At 40.8% G+C, this 20,687-nt stretch overlaps 1 protein-coding gene across 2 annotated transcripts in view; it reads right to left on the bottom strand.

Moving 5' to 3' along the window:
* Nucleotides 1-1,208: 1,208 nt before the first annotated feature.
* Nucleotides 1,209-20,687, bottom strand: part of LOC133407828 (ankyrin repeat domain-containing protein SOWAHA) — a 29,734-nt gene continuing 10,255 nt past the window's right edge. Inside the window, exons 4-11 of one of the 2 annotated variants that reach the window (XM_061686108.1) lie at nucleotides 17,137-17,193; nucleotides 16,779-16,880; nucleotides 13,462-13,473; nucleotides 10,189-10,191; nucleotides 5,169-5,255; nucleotides 4,475-4,547; nucleotides 3,127-3,222; nucleotides 1,209-3,021 (exon numbers count right to left, since the gene is read on the bottom strand). In XM_061686108.1, coding sequence (XP_061542092.1) covers nucleotides 2,849-3,021; nucleotides 3,127-3,222; nucleotides 4,475-4,547; nucleotides 5,169-5,255; nucleotides 10,189-10,191; nucleotides 13,462-13,473; nucleotides 16,779-16,880; nucleotides 17,137-17,193 — 603 coding nt within the window. In that variant the 3' untranslated portion in view covers nucleotides 1,209-2,848. Of the gene's footprint in view, nucleotides 3,022-3,126; nucleotides 3,223-4,474; nucleotides 4,548-4,716; nucleotides 4,987-5,168; nucleotides 5,256-10,188; nucleotides 10,192-13,461; nucleotides 13,474-16,778; nucleotides 16,881-17,136; nucleotides 17,194-20,687 lie in introns of those variants that run through there. The other variant, XM_061686100.1, reaches the window with a different exon arrangement.

A 20,687-nucleotide genomic window follows, 5' to 3' on the forward strand; every position in this document is an offset into this window, starting at 1 on the left:
AATTTATCCATTTCACAAGCTTGTTATTGTGTAAAAATAAGTCACATTTAACGGGCCAGATTTGAACATTTTCTCTCAAACAGAGCAAAGGACCGGATTACTCAGGGTTACAAAAATAAATAAATAATAATAATACAAAAATAAAAATAAGTTCTGTTTTTTCAATTAATTTAGGACCATTTTGCATTGCTGAATCCAAAAATGGCATCCGATTCTCTTGTTCAGGTAAGATTTTTTTTTTATGCCAAGTTGTTAACAGTTTATTAATCAAATGTTACAAACTTTTTTTTTTTTTTTTACTGTAAATTGAGTAGTAGACATTGATAAAACTAAGTACCTGTCAAATGAATGTTACGTCATCATTGTTCAAAATTCAGGGAATGAACCTCCGTTTATTTGAACCTCTAAAGCGAAACTACCTGTACAATGTGATATTTGGATCCAGCATATCAAAATTGTCCTAAAAATCTTAGACAATACTTTTTTTGTTGACCAGTGTAAACGATATGTGAAAAACGCATCATCGAAACTTTTGAAAGTAGAGTTCATTAGTTGAGAACAAAATTAGGCTCATATTTTTGTATATTAACCATCTCCAATTGTGTATATCAATAGAATCATTATGAAAATGTTTTTTTGAGTGGAGAAAGGATCGTTTTCAAAATTTACGATCGCAAATCCACATCACACATTAAGTAAGCGGATGTGGTCAACACAGAGTTGGGCCGAGCCACGGACTCCGTGACTGTGACAAGAAGCAGAACGATAGCCAATTAGGAAGTGATATGTTGCTGGACACAAATAGAGGAACAACGTGTTGTGTTGACCGTTTGAAGAACGTCTTCCAAGTCATTTACCGCAATAAAAATGACAAAATAGAAGAGTTTGCAACTGCCACGTAGTTACCAGACAAGCTAACAGTTTGCCGAGCTTCTTCCATTTCTTCTTCTACTACTATTCTTTGCATTTTTTGGTGCCTTTCAAAGGAAAGTATTGGTACTACTACAAACATCGTTATGCGTGTACACCACACACACTTCAAGAACAGTAAGAACACACATTTTTCCCTCGATGTGTGGTGTCTCCCACATAAAAAAAAAACAACAACAAAAAAACTGTTAAAATATTAAAAATCTGTATATGTGTAGCCCACTTCAGAAAATATGTTTAAAGACACTAATAGGTGAGTTTAGTATAAAATAGTTTATTACCTTTAAACAATATACAGGACCCTATAATTGTTTAAACAAAATAATAGGGTAAGTAAGTCAATTAAAAATGACGGGTATCGTCTACAAACAAAATCATGGCAAGGGACAGAATTCCCTTTGAAGCATAACTTGACAATGTAACACTGCAACTAACATTGACAAGTTAAAATTAGCGCTTAACTCAATTGAGGCACTTAATTAGCAGATTACAGCCTGAAAACATTAATTACCATAACAAGTCATCTGATAAAACCTGCGTCTGGACTCCAAATGGCAACAAAGTGACACCTCGAGCCATTCACTGGGATCAAACTTTGCACAGACTTTTGGATGATGCTAAAAATGTGTTTTTCCCCATCCCACACTCTGTAAATGTCACACTAGTGGTTTAACAGGTTACAGCTAGGGCTGGGCGATTAATCGAAATTCAATCGTGAATTCGATTTTGGCTTCTCACGATCACAAAAACACTTTGATCAAAGAAAACAACTGTATAGCTTGCGCTATCGCAGGGGACATATAAACAAAGAACCATTTGCACTCGTATTCACACCTACGGGCAATTTAGAGTCTTCAATCGACCTACCATGCATGTTCTTGGGATGTGGGAGGAAACCGGAGTACCCGGACAAAACCCATGCAGGCACGCGGAGAACATGTAAACTCCACACAGGCGGGGCCGGGATTTGAACCCCGGTCCTCAGAACTCCATGTATCTCCATGAGTGCACCACAATGTCCCTAAGAGGCAAAGGCGCACACATCAGGAATAGCAGTTATTATTTTATTTTTTTATTTTTTTATTGCTATTACTTTAAACATATTATTATTTTACTTTTTAATAATTTTGTTTCTGGGTGTCCTTTATATATTTAAAGATGTGTTTTGGCAGTTGAATAAATATAAAATTTTGAAATCAATAAATAATTGTGTTTGTTAATCATTATTTCAATATCAATCAAAATAATCATAATTATTTTTTTTTTCCATAATCGCCCAGCCCAAGTTATACTGTAGCTTGTGTAATTTCTCAGATCATCAACAATTTGCGGCAAGAAAACACGCAAATAGAAAAAAACAAAAACTTTCGGCACACAGCTCACTTTAAGCAAATAAGATTTTCTCTCATCGAAGTGCATGAACAAAAAACAAAAAAATGAAACAAAAGGTTTAATATCGCATGAAATAATGAAATTTCAATGCGTTATAGCTCAGAAGACTTAAAAACTAAATTCCTGTCTGTGCAAGTATGAGCCAGTAAGTAGTGGTAGTCATGGATCAACTCTGCAGTTTCATAAAACTACAGTAGTGAAGCATTTGGTCTTTAAGTAGCTAGTTAGCTTTTTCCAATAAAAGCAAATTTTGGTTTTGGGGTTTAAAGTGTAAACACAAACGTAACAGTACTCTTTAACTTGAAAATTATCCTGAGCTATAAGGCAAACCGTAAGAGACCAGGCAACATACATTTGAGTGTAAATACTGCTATGGTCACAAAATATAGATTAATAATACATACAGAAACTGTTTAGAGTGTGTAAGGAGGATGCTGTTGTCCTGTCCTGTGTGATAACCGACGGTTTGCGAGCAAGCGACAATATATTAAAAGATGAATCCAACTTGCAGAACGTCCGCCGTCCCTTAGCGAGAGAACTTCCTTGGTCTGAAAGCGGGAACGGCGAGCTGATGCGACGCAGTCCTCTCTTCCTCGATGGGCGCCAGGTCCTCGGCTGAGCCCCACTTCTTCTTGGAATGGAAGAGCGATGCCAACTTCCTGTTCCTGTTACGCTCTCTGGCCTGGGACACTTGAAACTCTGCTGTTGTGAAAGATACCGAACAGTTGGACTCGCTTACGTGATACATCACTGACTTACAGCATCCGGTTGTCCCACTGAGGTCTGAAAGTAAAGGGCACTCACGCAGCTCACAGTCGTCCTCTGGACCGTCTGCTTCTTTGTGGTTGAGGTAATGCAAGGCCAGATGGCCGCTGTAATCTCTCAAGTTCTCTTTAGCACCTGATGGAAAAATGTCATTGCATATATACAGTATTATCCATCATTGAGGATGAAATATGGTTGGTAGAAAACTAACTTGCAATTTATGCGTATATTATCATAAGAGTAAGATTTAAAAAACCTAATTCCACATGAAACGACAGATGCGTCTTTTTCTTGGTATTTTTCACTGTTGACAAACAGTTTGAGGCAGATGTGCCAGCTGCTATTCCAATGTGCAGCTCTACATTGAATTTGTCCTCATTAGGGTCATGGATGACCTTGGGGCCTATCCCAGCTGACTTCAGGCGAGAGGCGCAGAATACACCCTGCACCGGTTGCCAGCCAATCGCAACGCACATATAGACAACCAATAATTCACGCTCACATTTATAGCCTATGGACAATTTAGCCTCGAATGAACATACAATATCATGCATGTTTTCGGAATGTGGGGGAAGGTTAGAGTACCCCGAGAAAACCCATGTAACACGCAAACTCCACTCACACAAGAGGGCCACAGGAGAGATTCGAAACCTGGACCTCTGGACTGAGGCAGACATGCCAACAACAAATGTTCATTCTCATTCTCTATTCCAGGGAATATTTTGTTCCCCCTGGTCACTTATCTGAAACCACGTCAGCCACTGAGACATTTTTTGGGTTATTTTCTTCATCTCTATGGAATTGGGCTTTTGAGCCAGAGGTTAACGTTTTGAGTACCACTGCGGACAAAATGCAAAAAAATGGCAAATAGATGTTGGACAGACGCTAGTCTGCTCTCTGGCTATTGTCCACGTACTCAAGAGATGCAGCACTGTTTGCGCACATCTTTCACTCTGACTTGTCTCCTTGCATGCTTGTAAATGTGTCATCTGGTTCTCTGAGGATGAGTTAAATTTACCCTTGAGGGATTATCATGGGTATGATAAATACAATTCAAAAAAAAAAAAAAAATGAGTGAGTCAAAAATATTAGGGACAGCTCTCAATGATGGAATACAGTTCTACAAATGACACACAAAAATGATGACTAAATGTGTAAATGTGATTACCTTTGTGACAGCAGACCATATGATACAGTTCAATTGGATATCATTATATTGTGCAATTGGTCTTAATGTTTTGCCTGTTCTGTGTGACTATTTACCAAAAAGGACTGATGGGAGCGGGGTCTGTCAATTGATGCATATAACCTGTATTAGTGCACAGTTTTAATTAGGTGTATAAGTGTTCCTGTCTTGAAGTGTTTATTTATTTATTTGTTTATTTACCATAGGTCCCTACGAGCAGATCAAGAATGTTTCGATGGCCATGCAGCGCTGCAATGTGCAAAGGCGTATAACCCTGTGGAACAGGAGATAATGTACATGAGTAAAGGGAATAGTGGTGGCATTCCTCCTGGGTGCAAAGGTAATGGGGGCAGTGTTTCAGAGTACCTACCCCCTGGAGTTTCCCAGAGCCCCGGGCAGCCAACACAAAGTGTGGAAAGAAAATACAAATTACAAAAGCTTGTAGAAACAGCAAATAATGATAAAAACATAATTGCCAGGTAATTCGTTGAAAATTGCGTCGTTTCAGAGTAGTGCATGCTGGGACACAGACGCCATGTTATGGGAGACAATTAACGTGACATGATGTGATGATTTATTAGCCTAGCGACCGTGCTCCCACAGTGCATTTGCACAGCTGGATCTTTGCTCAGATGGCAGAGGACAGCTATATCACGGTGACGCTGGCTTGTTTGCAAATGTACGCACCTGCCACAAGCCAGGATACTCACGTGCTGCAACACATAGAGCGAGAGCGAGATAAGTAGATCAAAGATTGGACAACATCAATACTTTAAGGATTTCACAGAACCTTTAGTTTCTGATCCCTCATGTAAAACATGAGCACAAAAAGCAGCTATGCATTTTTACATCTAGCTAGGGTACAATGATGACTGAGGAGAGAAAATTAACTCACTGATTTGGTGTTGACATCAGCACCGGCATTTGCGATCAGAGTTGCCATGTCCTCGTTGCCGTGTTTGGCAGCCCAGTGCAGAGCAGTCTGTGTGAGATAACAAAGAAGTCCTCAGCTGGTGTGCTGAAGGAGAGAATTTTTTACATATTGTATAACAATCCAATATGACCGTTTGTCATTCCCACTAATCGAACACTGATGACATCTTTTTTTTAATTTACAACTGACATGCAATAACTCTTGACCCCAGCTACCGAGGTATAACCATTCTTTATTGACCATCATTCTAAAATAAAGCGGTGGTAATTCAAATACATTGTATGGAAAAACACATTGAGGCATGACACCAAATCAATGAATTAATAAATCAGACGATGGACTCAAGCCCAGAATCTTAAGCAAGACATTTTGGACAAATGTATGCTTCCAACTTTATTGGAACAAATTAAGGCTCTTCTCTGTTCCAGTATGACCCCAGTCCACAAATCAAGGCCCATAAAGGCATGTTTGGGTGACTTTGCTGGTCACACACACACACGCACAGGCCTCCTTCTTTATCTGAGACACTTCCCAGTCATGATGCTAAGAAACATTGCACAGTAAGACGGATGCAGCGTGGCTACAAAGTTGTCATCGCACTTTCTTACTGGCGGCCAGTTTGACCAGCTGCACTCAAGAGGGGAGAGGATGAATGGAGGGATGGTTTCCTGCCTAATTACAAAATAACACAGCGCTGTGCGCACGGCAGGGGGGGCCCAGCCGCCTGTCACCACAGGCAAGATTGATGATGTTAGTGTGACCCGCAAAGGGGAGCCCCACCCAGACACAAATGTCAGCGCACGTCAAAGTGCAGTAACAACCCTTTACAAAGGTACGCCCACATGTTGGCATGCAATGTGAAAATAATAGAGCCGAGTATGTAGCGGGGGGGGGAAACACACATCCACCTGTCGGACTGTGATCTCCTGTGTTTTGCCATCACTCTTTAATGTGCGTAATTACAGGCTATCAACAGGTGTCGGCTAAATAACCACAACCACCCTGTCGGAATCAGACCATTAACACGGAAAATCAAACACGAGCCACATCAGAATGACTCCTTACTTTGGACAAGTGTAAATAACCTCAGATGTGAATAAGGTCTGTTGGATGGAAACTTTATGGAAGTTCTTAGAAGTTCATCAGGTCAGGTTGTCTCGGGCCGATGTGATGTTATTCTATGACAGTATTCTCTTTCAGGTCGGCCACATGCGTTTTGAACGTGCCCTGGGAACCCTGCATGAGCTACTTTGTAACTTACATGTTTGCTGCAGTATTCTAAGAGGTTTTGTTCATCATTCTAGAAGGGGTTTTCATTAAGGTTACAGGAAAATTCATTAGTGGATAGATATTCATGAGTAAGCAAGTAATTTTGTATGGCAACAGGATGCCCAAACAAATACCTGCGCAGGGTACGACAGCAAAACAAGTGTACACCAAAGGATTGTCAATTGGCATTTCTAGGTGTAAGCACAATTTTACACCAGTTAAAGCAGACATTTCAAGTTTCACTTCCGACCTGTGCGAATCAATTTGAAGTCAGCGTGACATTGGACCGCACAACCGCATCAGCCAAACAAGTATTTCCATGAGCAGCGTCTTCTTATTTGTATGAACTATACAGTACTCAGTGTGGGGATACGACAGTTGGCTAATCAGGTGTAACCGGTGACACTTCTATTGGTAGAAGAGAACAGTGACCGCCGAGCTAAATGCCCAGGCCGCCAGCTTGTGAGGTTTCTTAAAGTACTTCCGTGAAGCCTAGCTTGCTCCAGTTACACAGGTACCAGTTTCAAAGGAGCCGCATGGCTACTTATGCATCCGCTCTTGCATTTTAAGTACTAGTAACTGTTACTGCTAATTTTGGAAGCTCTGTTTGTTGTCAATTGAATGAAGATGCATTGCCGAAGACCTCGTAGTTGTGTCAGCGCAAATCTGACTGCAAAAACTGAAAGTGACTGCCGAACGACAATGAGGAAAAGAATGCCGGCGAACCTCTTATTTGATGGAAGGCAATGACGTCGACGCGAATATTTTTCAGACTCTTACAGGATGAGTTGTCATTAACGTTACCTATGTTATTATTCTTTATTTTAAGTTTCCACAAAGATGAAAATGTTCCTTGTGGTTGTTACAGTGCAAATTTACAGTGTTTTAGGCGTCGAAAATCGCACATTTATAGGTTCGGACACAATAGAAAATTATACGGACGTGATTCAATATTATTATTTTTGTTTTCTGTGAAGTTTGAAGTAAATCTGACGATGCGCTTGCTCTCAGTGTGACCCAGAAAATAAGATGGCTCCAGTGCACCCAGCCTTTGTTTGTTGTTTAAAGGTACCGTAGCTAGCTTAGTTAGCTTGGCGGCAACTGTTGTAGTGATGAACTCAAAATCACTGGATGGTCGCAATTTCAGAAAGTGCTGGGAATTATATGATACATTTAATCATAATCATTTGGATACTGACTATTTTTGGTGTTGTATTTTGGTGAAAATATCAATGACTGTCTCAAGCAGCAACCACTACTGACATCCCCATTAGCTTGTGTCGCAGCAGTTTGCTAATCTTCCTGGGGTCCACATATAATCAACAGTAGAAATAATAGATTAGTACAGCACGTAGTACATCAATACAACAGTTACACATGATTCATTGATACAGTAGTTACTCAAAATACATGCTACAGAGTCGAACAAGTAAACAACAGCAACACGAAAGACACCAATTAATAATTTGATAAGATATGAAATCAAATAGTGTTAAATATATATATATTATATATAATATATTAATCCTTCAGCAACAACTCTCAGATATAAAGAGTATCAAGTGGATATAATAAAACCAAAAAGCAGGCATGTCAAACTGCCAAAGAAGCCCGGAGGCCACATCCGGCCCACCACATCATTTTCTGTGGCTGGCGAAAGTAAATCATTTGTGTCAACTCCAATGACTGTTGCTAAAATCTGTAACAACATTTCACATCATAATATGTGATAAATAATTTTGTGATATTGCAAGCATTTGTTTTTGTTTGTTAACAAACCCTTTTTTACAGTAACTTGAACAGTCGAACAAACTATTATCCTTGACTTCTGTTTTGAAAACTAATTATCCATCATTTTGTTGTGTATATATTAGGGCTGCAACTATTGAATATTTTAGTATTCGAGTATCCTACAAAAAATCTTATCGAATAATTGAGTATTCAGATAAATAATATTTTTGCTTGGTTAAAGACCATGTATGCACACACAAAAAAAGCTATTTCACTTCAAAACGAACAACCAATTGCTCTCTTTTTTAAATAATCAACTGTTTTTTTCTTCTAAAATTCACATTGAGCAGCAAACTATTTTCTTGTCTTGAAATATTTTCAGTGAGAAAATACATTTCAGTTTAAACTAATTATTTTTTCTTAGCATTTCTTGTAAGAATAAAAAAATAAATAAATATGGCATTAATTAAAAAAGCCATAAGGAGCCCGTTGGGCAACTTCACTTGGGCAGCTAACATTTTAGGATGTGACATAATACAGTCCCGCGACCCTAGTGAGGATAACCGGTAAAGAAAATGGATGGACATAATACAGTAGGTTCGCGCCTGCGGTTTATTAGCTTGGACCAGACTAACTAAACTAAAATGAAGATGAAAATAACGACACCTCCATAGGAACCCCAAGGATTATCCATCCATTAATTTTCTGAGCCGCTTCTCCTCACTAGGGTCGCGAGCGTGCTGAACCCTATCCCAGCTGTCATCGGGCAGGAGGCAGGGTACACCCTGAACTGGTTGCCAGCCAATCGCAGGGCACATACAAACAAACAACCATTCGCGCTCACAGTCACACCTACGGGCAATTTAGAGTCTCCAATGAATGCATGTTTTTGGGATGTGGGAGGAAACCAGAGCGCCCGGAGAAAACCCACGCAGGCACGGGGAGAACATGCAAAATCCACACAGGTGGGGCCGGGGATTGAACCCGGGTCCTCAGAACTGTGAGGCCGTTGCTCTAACCAGTCGGCCACCGTGCCCAAGGATTACATACAGTATTATTATACATATTATTATAATGTCAAAAATTAAAAGGTGCAATATGTCAGTGACGACGTCCCACTGGCATTGATGCGTGCAGTCATGAGCACAGTATTGCTTATGAATGAAGCGGTGGACAAGTCATCAGCAATCCGCTTATTAGCTTCCGTATCCACTACAGAGGTTGATTTTACAGTTGGAGTGCGACATATTTTCCAGTTGGATTTCAATGGCATTCGCATGTCTCAGGAAAACTCCACACTCTGGGAATTCTACCCTCCCACAAACCTCAATGACTCAAGCCACACAAGCCATTATGCGCAAAATAGTCGGGTACGCACAGAGGGTGTGCCAGAAGTCATTGCGGGAGAAGTGGCGGAAGCCAGGCAAGTAAAAAAGAGACATGCACGAATGGGAGAATATGGTCCACATTGATTAATGGAATATAATGTCATGAATAAAGGAAAGCAACAGCTCATTCAGACACTCATTACGCAGCACCATTAGCGACTGCCGCTTCAGTATCTTGCTCAAGGATACCTTGACCTGGTCACAAATGACAGGACGACCACTCTACCAACAAAGACCCGATGTCCCAGGTTTTCTCGCTCTGTGGTGCTCTTGTTGGATTTTAAAACAACAGGAGTCCTGTAATGTGCAGTAGTATCTCCCTCTCTATTGTCAGCTGGCTGTCACAACACAAGACAGATTGGCCATAGTGCTATTTGTCAGTAGTCTCCTAGTGGGAAAGAGTGATGGACGAGCCTGAACAGGATACTGCGTCTTCCCTTCCTGCGTCCCTCGTTTTCTGTTCCTGTTCCCCCACACCCACCCCCGTCTGCCTGAACACTTGAGAGATGCCTATTGGAACCCCCCCTTATCCCTAAATAGGTCCAGTGTAAGGAGGAATAAGAAGAGGAGTGATGGGCAGATGATATACTTACAAACTGTGTGGCCCGGGAGGAAGAGCAGGTCCCAGCAGGGTGCGAGGTCCATGTTATGATGGGGGCAGAGACACAAACACACAATATGAGGGCACTTTCAAATAAGGTTACCTGCAAACCTTAAAAGAACATGATCCTAAAATAAAGATTTGGTCAAAAACAGGAAACTCCTAATTCTTCCTGAGAGTCCTGTTGGTCCTGGTGAAAGGACAAAACTGGTTCTCATGAGTCATGTGACCTTATTGGCCTCTGGGTAAGGTAAGTGTAAATGCTATCTGTGGAAAAAGCATGTGGAAAAGAGCATGCAAAATCCTCTCGGACCCTCCACATCCCGGTCACCAGCTCTTCCAGCTCCTTCCCTCAGGTAGGCACTACCGATCAAAGCAAACTAGAACTAGCAGACATTCCAACAGCTTCTTCCCTCTTGCAATCAACTTCTTAAACACATAACCTACAATTCCATTGCAACATGCTGGCAATTTTGTGTCTTTTTGTCTTGAGTTTGTTGTCACATTTCTGTCGGGCCAATTATATATTACTCGGGCACTCATTGTAGTAGTCTCACCACGCTGCAGTATTTGCATATCTGTTGTTGACCAATACTGGCATCTCATGCCTGAGTAGCATCTGCGCCATTTGTACACTGACTGAGGAGTAGCTGCAACATTTGCACAATCAACATTGTCCCAGACTATCGTACTACTCGCTTGAAGTCTCGGCACTCTTTGTACAATGGTCATTGCACCGGACGATTGTAATATTAGTCACTCGAACTGCTCTAAGTGCTAGAGGGCTCTGCATCTTTTTGCACAATTGTCAAAAAAAATTAATAAATGTGCCGGCATTACCAGATAACTAGCAACCCTTTATTGCTTAGTGACTGTTTTTGTCAATGTCTTTATGTCTCAAAAGTTTTCTCTGTCAATTGACTGTCTGTTGTCGTACGAGAGCGACTCCAATTACCGAAGACAAATTCCTTGTGTGTTTTTTGGACATACTTGGCAAATAAAGATGATTCTGATTCTGATCTTCCTCTGCTTGTATTGGGAAGCTAAAAGGGAACATCAAAGCACACCAAAGGGGACTTAGCACCTTCCCAGGGACACAAGCAGCATTGTTCTACAATTAATCCCAGCCCGCTCTATTACTTTCAGATTATCTTTAAATAGGTGAGGTCTTTGTGGGGAATTAAGGCTCTCCTTAATCCATGAACACCCGCCCCCCCACATCTCCGTGCACTTCAATGGCGGCCGTGCTATCTTGTCCGGTGGGGACTGCAGTGGCTTCAAAGGTGGTCCGCGGTGGCCACAGGACAGTGTGAGAACTGTGACACTGGGGAGGGACAACAAACATGAGCTCAAATCTCTTAAGCGCACAGGGAGACAAATAAAAGGATTTGGGTTGTCAAGGGGGCACAGGAGCTAAAAAGCTATCTTTCATAATCCTTTTGATAGTGGACCTTTGAAATGCATGATCTGGATGTTTTAACACGGCCTTCTTGGAATTCCATTAAGAGGGGAACAAAAATCTCAGAATGAGCTTGTGAAAGTTACAAAAGCAAATCACAGGTCCGAGGGCAGGCAAGCATTGCGTTCCAGCTAGTATTCCGGATTAAAAAAAAAAAAAAAACTAGGAGAAACTTGAAAGGCGTAAATAGTTCAGACTGACATTGATGTTGAGTTAATTCAGAGGAGTATGAGGAAGGAAACTTACCCCCTGTAGAATAAGGTGGTAATGGAGGGCATGAGGACCAGAAAACAAAGACAGAAAGAATTAAAATGATGTAAAACCTACATTACATTGCAAAAGTCTTTTTCCACCACTCGCTTAGATGTTTTAATCCTATTTTTTAACACATTAAAACAGCAAATAGCAAGGGACATACAGGTGCTTGCAACAACATTAATTAGGGTTCCATTCCATTTAGGTTTAAGACAGGCTTAGACTGTACACTGTAATTGTCATTTTGACTTGATTTTAGCTTTTGCTTTATTTGTCATTCTTAAATAATAGTTTGTCACACACAATACTATGAATGGTTATAAAGTAGCCTCTAAAGTTGAACACAATCAATGGTGCGGTGATCGTTGACATTCCATTTTTTCCGATGTAAAACCATTCTTCGCATAGAAATTAATGGACATAGAAGCAATCTGTGAAAGTGTTGCAATCATAAAACTTTAAAGTGTACACGCAATGTTTTAAGTAACTTTTTAACATTCTTAACTGTCATACAAATGGAAAAATAAGTTAACCACTGTAATTATTACAATGTAAAAACAACAAATCAGTGTACCTTTACTAACCATGTATGACAAAGGGTACGTTCGGAAATTCACTCCAAGCGTGCGCTCTACAATCCGAAATCTTCGGAAACTCAGAGCGTTGTTGGAGTGTGCCGTTCGGTTATTCGGAGTGCCACAGTCTGGTAGTGCCGGAGCGCATTCCTGTCACTCTGAATGAGAAGACAGAGCGGCCGGCGCATCAGGCAGGACAAGATGTTTACATGCAGAACTGAAGTATCTCTGCCAATGGCCAACACGCTCATCTGTAAATTCGAAAATGGACTCTGACGGTAAGAACACAGCACTCTCACGGTGCAGTGAAAGCGTCAGATTGAATTTCCGAACATACCCAAAGGCATAATGTGACGGTATATTGTGTGATTGATGCACCACATCTATTTTTTTAACATAACTGTCACACAAGTGTAAAAGATGTTAACTACTGTTAACATTAAACAGACAGCAAGTGGTGCTGCATATGGTGATGATAGCGTAGTACTGCTTTGAATGTGAGTGTGATTATATCACATTACTTCCTATGATTCCTTTTCTTCTTTTACATTTTTCTCAACTCCCCTTCTTGGGACTTCTTCTTTTGGAATAAGTGCCACAAAGAGCCAAAGAAAAGGTAAAACACAAGCATAGAGTCAATCCATTGATACTCACTGCCTCACCTGATATGCTAGCGTCAAGCGGCGTATTTTACCCCAAATTTTTGTTTGAGTTACAGATTAAATGACCTCAGGGTACTTTCCCCCTAAGCTACACAAAAGTACTGTATGTGATGAAAGTTTCGTCACACTAAATATTTGACAGTTTAATGTTCTTCTGTTTTCCGACTACATTGTGGAAAAAGATAAATATCCCTACAGTTTGTGTTCCTGATAGAATCGCTAAAACAACAAATCCAGTAATGGACTTTTGCAAAGTAATATGAAGTAATCTAATATCTTGATGACATGCAACAGGAGACGGATCAAATACTTACAGATGTGAAGTCCTGGTTTGGACACAAAACATAAGAGAACATGTCAGCAAAACTCTTGATGCAACATTGGATTTATTTCCACTGTTTGATTCACAATCTGTCCTGTTCCAAGTCCCAACTGAAATTTCCCTTTAGGTAACAACACAACCATATACACTATAAGCTTTTAAGGGCCATTGTAATGATTTAATGTAAATACAAATCGATTATCTTTTTATTTCTAATCGACTCCAGTCACATTAATCGGATTTTGAGCAGTGCATTTGAAAATCTGTAATCACGTCCACAAGGTTTTTTCAGCATATGAGCTAACAAATTACCAGCCGTGAACACTAAATAGCAAACTAACTTTGAACAGAAAGTAACTTTAAACCGGTTATGAACTTTGAACATTTGGTCCCTAGGGTTAGCTTTGACCACAAAGTAGCTCAGTAACCTTAACCTTAACATTAACTTGCTAGTTTATACACCAATTAGCTGGTCCTCATGTCATCAAAGTGTATTTCCCTTCGGACTAATAAAGGCTTACCTAAAAACATTTAAACACCAACAAGCAAACTATCTTTTATTAGGAATCCCATTGGTTTGGCAGTGGCAGGACACGCCCAGCTGCAACATGATTGGCTCCTGCATCGCGGCAAGAGTAGGCTTCGGAGTTGTAACGAGATGACCATTCCAAAAACAAAAAAGTTTGTGATAGTTAGGTTTAGGGCTAGGGTTGGGGTTAAGGCGGTTTAGGATGTGTTAGGGTTAGTGGGATTCATATTCATGCCGCCACACTTAAGTCACATACTTCTTTTGCCATCTGAAAGCAGTAGGGCATGTTCTACCAGGATACAGCAGTCCATTATATCCTTATGTCCTGCATCCAGTAATCTTGAACAGGTCGTGCCCTGCCTAGAACACGATTGGGATTCCTCATAACATATCAACTCTATGACACTAACTATCTTTTCCTGATGCTGAGTTGAAAATGTGAATTGTCTCACTCTTGAATTAATATGGGATTATTTTACCATAACACTATACGCCATTATCTTAATAACTAACTTTGAACAGAAAGGTGAAAAAAACTTTTATCAGTAACTAGTTAATTAAATAATCAGTAAATAGCTAAATATGACTAACTCGATTTGCAGTGTTAATTTGGAACAGGCAGGTAGAAATCTATGATTAAGTAGTAGCTAACTTTTAACTATGTTTGAACACTAAGGATCTGATTACATTTCAAGGAATACTAAGATTACTTTGCAGTGAACAGCTTTCAACAGGAACTATGTCTGACGTTTCTAGAAAACAAACTAGGAACACAAAGGGCCTCATTTAGTGTACTAAAGTCACAAATAGCGGGTGCTAAATAGACTGTATGTTGTAATAACTTTTGTTGGCATTTCAAAACTGTTTACACGAATGGAAAGGTTCTCCCCCCCCCCCCCCCCTATGGCTCTCCTCAATTACCCACAGGTTTGATAAATCAGAATGCACGTGCTAAATTAATCAATTTACATCCTCCTACAATGCGCAAAAAAACGGCCCCATCCCCACATGCTGCCAGGTCTCGTCCGATCTCGGAAGCTAAGCAGGTTCGGTCCTGTTTAGTACTTGGATGGGCGACCACCCTGGTATACCAAGTGCTGGCATTGGGCAGTAGACCATTCACCTGCTCCCGTAAAAAACTGCATCTTACTGAAACCGCAATTGCGGCCTAACGTGCCTCATGGAATTGAGAAGGTCTAACTAACAAACTAAATAGGAATGCGCAAAATATACTGCGTGACAATTTAGCGTGCTTGACTCCTGGTTGCACCTGGTTAGAAGATCAGCTTACACGTCTGCTTGCATGCGCAATCAAGCTTGTGCCTGTTTTTACATCTGCAAACCTTCAGTGAATCAGGCCCTATGGATTTACAGTACCTGGCTTGGAACCTGGCACCAAGTAGCTTAATCAATTTAAACAGTGCGGCGCAAACTAGCTAGCTACACAACTAGCTTTGACTGCTAAGTCTCAAACGAGCTTTGAGCACGGAGTACTGTATTTTCAGCACTATAAGGCACACTTAAAAGCCTTTAATTTTCTCAAAAATCGACGGTGCGCCTTTTAACCCGGTGCACCATTTAACCCGGTGCGCCTTATTTTTGCACTGTTGTTGTGCAAGTTTGGTAAGCCTCCGCTTGATTGACTGTTGGACCATTTCCCGCCGATATAGGGACGTAATTTGTACAATACGTACGCTGGCAGCGATAAACCAATTAGAGAACATTACGTAAAGCTACGTGCAGTACGTACGCTTACCTCCGCCACGCCTCCGGTAGGTATACTATACTACCGGTATGCTATTAAACAACATTTGTTTGGCTAAGAACCCCCGAAAATGGCATCAGCGAAGAGATATTCTTACGAGGCATAATTCAAACTACAGGCTATGAGTTACGCGGTTGTAAATGGGAATAGAGCAGCCGCGAGAGAATTCAAACTCAAGCACAAGAACAGCCGGGAGAAGCGTCTCTACAGTCACCATTCGACTGAAGGCAATAACGATAGCGCAAGACATGAAGATCGAACACTTTCAAGGAGGTCCATCTTAGTGCCTTCGTTTTATGAAAAGGCGCCATCTTGCCATCCGCGCAAGGACTACCGTGGCGCAGCAACTGCCAGCGAACTCCAACCGCTGGACATTGGTGTAAATAGGGCGTTCAAAGTGAAGTTGCGAGCGGCGTGGGAGCGATGGATGAGAGACGGCGAACACACCTTTAAAAAGACTGGGAGGCAGTGACTGGGAGTTACGCCACCATATGTGAATGGAAGCTGGAAGTAGTAGAATAAAATTCAACCACACTCACTGTTTTGCTTCCGTTACCTTGTTTTAGCATGCACCGAATAATTATGTATGGCTTAAGTACAGAAATAGACCCCATAATTGAGACTGCGCCTTACAATCCGGTGCGCCTTATGGTGTGGAAAATACGGTATATTAGTTAGCTTTGCCAACTAAGTAGCTGAATAACTAAATGAAGGATAACTAGTTAGTCCAAATTCTGTCATTACAGTGAATTAATCTGCCATGGTCACATGTATAACAAACTAAACTAGCTAACTTTAATCGAATTTCTCAACAGTGTGGTTTACAATGTCATCCTAATTTTGCTTTATTGTTTTTTGGGGGGGCTAATTTTTTTTCCAAAAGTAATGTGGGAGTTGGTTTGAAACATGTATGGTCATCGGGCTACTACAATTAATTATTGCATCAGGTTCAGTAGTCAACAGTTGATATCAAACTTTCTTAATTAGCTAACATTTGACCCATGCAACACACTACCTTCTTGTTGGCAAGCGATTGGTCCTGTCGAAGCAGCTGACAGAGGTCAGGAACTCTAGCGCCAGCCGCAAAGTAGATCCATTCTTTTTCTAGAGGGTCCAGCTAGTACAGAGAGAGGGTTGATCTTATGTCGATTTTTTTCCAAAATCATTCCAAAAGCTATTCTAAAAAATTAACCCAAGGTCACTCAGCTTCACATTAACACTTGGCCAAGCTGACCTACTAAAACAGCCTCACAAAGAAGACACAGCTGAACAACTACAATGTCGCAAGTGAGACAGCGATTTCATTCTGGCAGATGAACAACCAGTCAACTTAAAAAATTATAACGAGAACAAAGTTACTACAATCGACTTACAGCGACTGCAGCAGAACCCATACTACCCGTTGACTCCTCGTCTTGCTCAGACTCCCACTGAAAGTTAGACAAACGTGAAAGATTACTTAAAGTATTACACAATGTCATAACCTACAACACACACACACGCACACACGCTCACTAATGTATCACACTGGGTTGAAGTCACACTGCTGCTGATCAAAGGGTGTCAGACAGCGAGCTAACACAACAGCGGAGACAGACATTTCACACATGAGGGGTAATGAATAACAATCTAATTAACAATTAATACAAAACAATACACCTGAAGTGTGACACTTAAAACAATTTTTTTTTAAAAAAGCGAACGCCTCAGGTGTAAAGGCGTCACCTTGGCTAGCAGTCACATGTTAACCTGCAGCGTGACAACAACTAAGCAGCCACCCGCAGAAGGTAAAATAAGTTTAGGTCTGAATTGGTTTCTGTAGAAATATAAGCAAAACATTTTTGGGAAGAGAGCAGATTTTGAACTGTTCCTAAATGTTACAATTTTGTCATTATGTGTAAAGACTTTGTCTCAGGTGGTAGAGTGAGTCGTCCAGTGACCGAAGGGTCGCCGGTTTGAATCACGGCTCCGCATGTCAAAGTGTCCTTGGGCGAGACACTGAACCCTAATTTGCTCCCAATAGACCTTGCAGCGCCTTGCAAGGCAGCAGCCGCTCATTGGTGTATGACTATGTGTATGAATAGGTGAATGTGAGGTTTTGTAAAGTGCTTTAGGCACTGTGATGGTGTACATAAAGCGCCATATACTGTAAGTGGATTCCATGTACCATATAACACGGAGTGGTGTTAAGTGAATGGTGTGAGGTTCCCGACGATGGTGAAGTTACCAGTGGAACACTCTTTCTCACAGAGACCCTGCAAAAATTGGTGCATCAGAGTTATAACAGAAGATAGGCCATTTTTTCGCCAGTGCCGTTTATACAGGACCCACCAATGTGGGATATTGCCCGAACTGTGCACCTGCACTCAGTAACACAGCGCCATGCAGCCCAGCGTTTGGCGTGACAAAACAGAGTGGGAGAAGCGGGTCCTGTTAATTTAACTTGCCCTTACACCTAAGCAGTGTTATGTCTCTGTTATCAATGAGACTACCTTCAAAGCTGGAAAATTGCTGAGTGGATTTTGGTGTGTGTCCCTTTCTTTTTTCGGCACCGTTTATAGAGCACTCAGTTCAGCAAAGTTCCACGTTAATTTCTTAAAACATAATGTTAATTATCCAGAGTTGAAGGTAGTACTTGATTTATTAAAAGTAATGGTGAGTAGCTTTTAGAGATACTTGTTTAAAAGACTACTGCATGCAAGATCACATTTCAATTGGTTGTTTAGCTACTGTATGTTGTGCCGACAGTGCATTGCTATATTTGTACGCTTCACTGTGCAACAAACATTGGTTGCAAAAAAAAAAGCACCAGCTTGTTTTTACTATTTACAGTTAAAACGAGATGTTTACATGCACTATACAGAGCTGCCACCCTATAGCAATTCAATTACTCCAAATTTGTCTGAATTTCCATATTTTCAAAATTTTTGTCAAGAACATTACTGGGGGACAGTTATAGCAGTATATTATGTAATAGGATAAAAATAATTCTGCATACTCTTCAATTGTACAACATAATCTTTCGTCTATAATCGTTAATAAATTATGGCTTTAATATTTATTATTTTAATGTTTGTATTGCCTCAACCTTGTTATGGTGGACGCAGTTACAACCTGAATCAAAGTATATGATTTCAAACTGCCATCGTCAAAAGTCTATGGATTAATTCGCCTTTACTAATTCTGTTTTCAACCTGAGATGATGGAAATTTCCCCATTGTGGGACTGATAGAGATGACCTTATCTTATATTACAAATATTTATGAATAATAATAATATACTTTTAACCTGACCCCGTTGTCAGATGATGTCTCCAGTGACGGATGAATTCATTTCTGGTTCAGCGGCCGTCTTGTGAGGCTGTGAATTATTTTACATTTATATCTCCAGACGCACATTAATTATTTTGTTGTTCAAACTTGGTTACTCTCTGCTATAACGCAGTTCCAGCCAGACCTATGTGACAGGTGTACTGTATCACCCAATCACGTATTTTGGTGTTTTGCGACTTCATGACACGTTAGCTTAGCAATTAGCACTATGCTTTTCTGTTTTTTCCTACCCACTCCTCGCCCTCCCTTCGGAATAACAAACGATACGTGTAAAACGCATGGTAAGGAGTGTAGTTTATTCACTAACAAGGAGGCGATGATTAATGACTTACAATGTGTTGACACCAGACGCAACGGGAACTTTCACCTCTACGGTGTTGATGCCTTGGAAGTCGGGGGTAATAAGGGGGTAATTTCTTTTTCAAAACAGTATTGTGTTTATTTCATAAAATGTATTTCTGAAATCTTCGTCACCGGCCGGACACAGCGCCATACTGGCCACTAATGTCGGACGGTGGATTCACCCACTAATATACGGAACAATTGGTTGTTACGGCCATAACGAGTCAGTGTTCAGTGATTTCAAAATATGCACGTTCTGTAACATTTGAAAGCTCTGACTATATAAAAAGACACATACCCTTTTTTTTCTCTCACTGTCTGACATGACTGCGATTGGCTGGCGACCACTTCAGGGTGTACGCAGCCTCTCGCCCGGAGATAGCTGGGATAGGCTCCAGCACGCCCGCGACCCTAGTGAGGATAAGCGGAACGGAAGATGTCTGACATGAAATCAGACAAACTTTTCCTGTTTTAGGTCAATCATTCATTCATCTTCTGTTTTGCTTATCCTCACTAGGGTCGACCAATTGTAGGGCACATATAAACAAACAAACATTCGCACTCACATTCATACCTACGGGCAATTTAGAGTCTTCAATTAACCTACCAATTAACCTACCATGCATCTGGGAGGAAACCGGAGTACCCGGAGAAAACCCACGCAGGCACGGGGAGAACATGCAAACACCACACAGGCGGGTCCAGGATTTGAACCCCGGTCCTCAGAACTGTGAGGCAGATGTGCTAACCAGTCGTTCACCGTGCCGCCCTGAGGTTAATGAGTATTCTGAAAATTATTTATATTTGATAAATGCTTTCATAACTTTCTCCAAAGTCAAAATTTTACATACAGTAATTACTATACCTTTAAACAATTTGGGAAAGCCCAGATGATCATGTCATTTGGAAGCTTCTGATAGCTTTACTGACAGCATTTATGTTAATTAGAGACACACCTGTGGATGTATTTGAACTAGGCACACCTGAAACACACTGCTTCTTTGTGTAACATTATGGGAAAGTCAAGATAAATCAGCCAAGATATCAGAAAGATACTGTAATTATGACTTGGACAAGTCTGGCTCATCCTTGGGTGCAATTTTCCAGATTGTGGAAGGTGTTACGTTCATCTCTTCAAACGGTTATACACAAGTATAAACATCATGGGAAGGAGACCAGTTCTGTGCCCCAGAGATGAACATGCTTTGGTCCGAAATGTGCGTCCAGGAAGTTAAAGCTTGTGGGAAAAT

Source organism: Phycodurus eques, chromosome 1 (genome assembly GCF_024500275.1).
Source record: "Phycodurus eques isolate BA_2022a chromosome 1, UOR_Pequ_1.1, whole genome shotgun sequence".
In the NCBI taxonomy this organism is placed as follows: domain Eukaryota; kingdom Metazoa; phylum Chordata; class Actinopteri; order Syngnathiformes; family Syngnathidae; genus Phycodurus; species Phycodurus eques.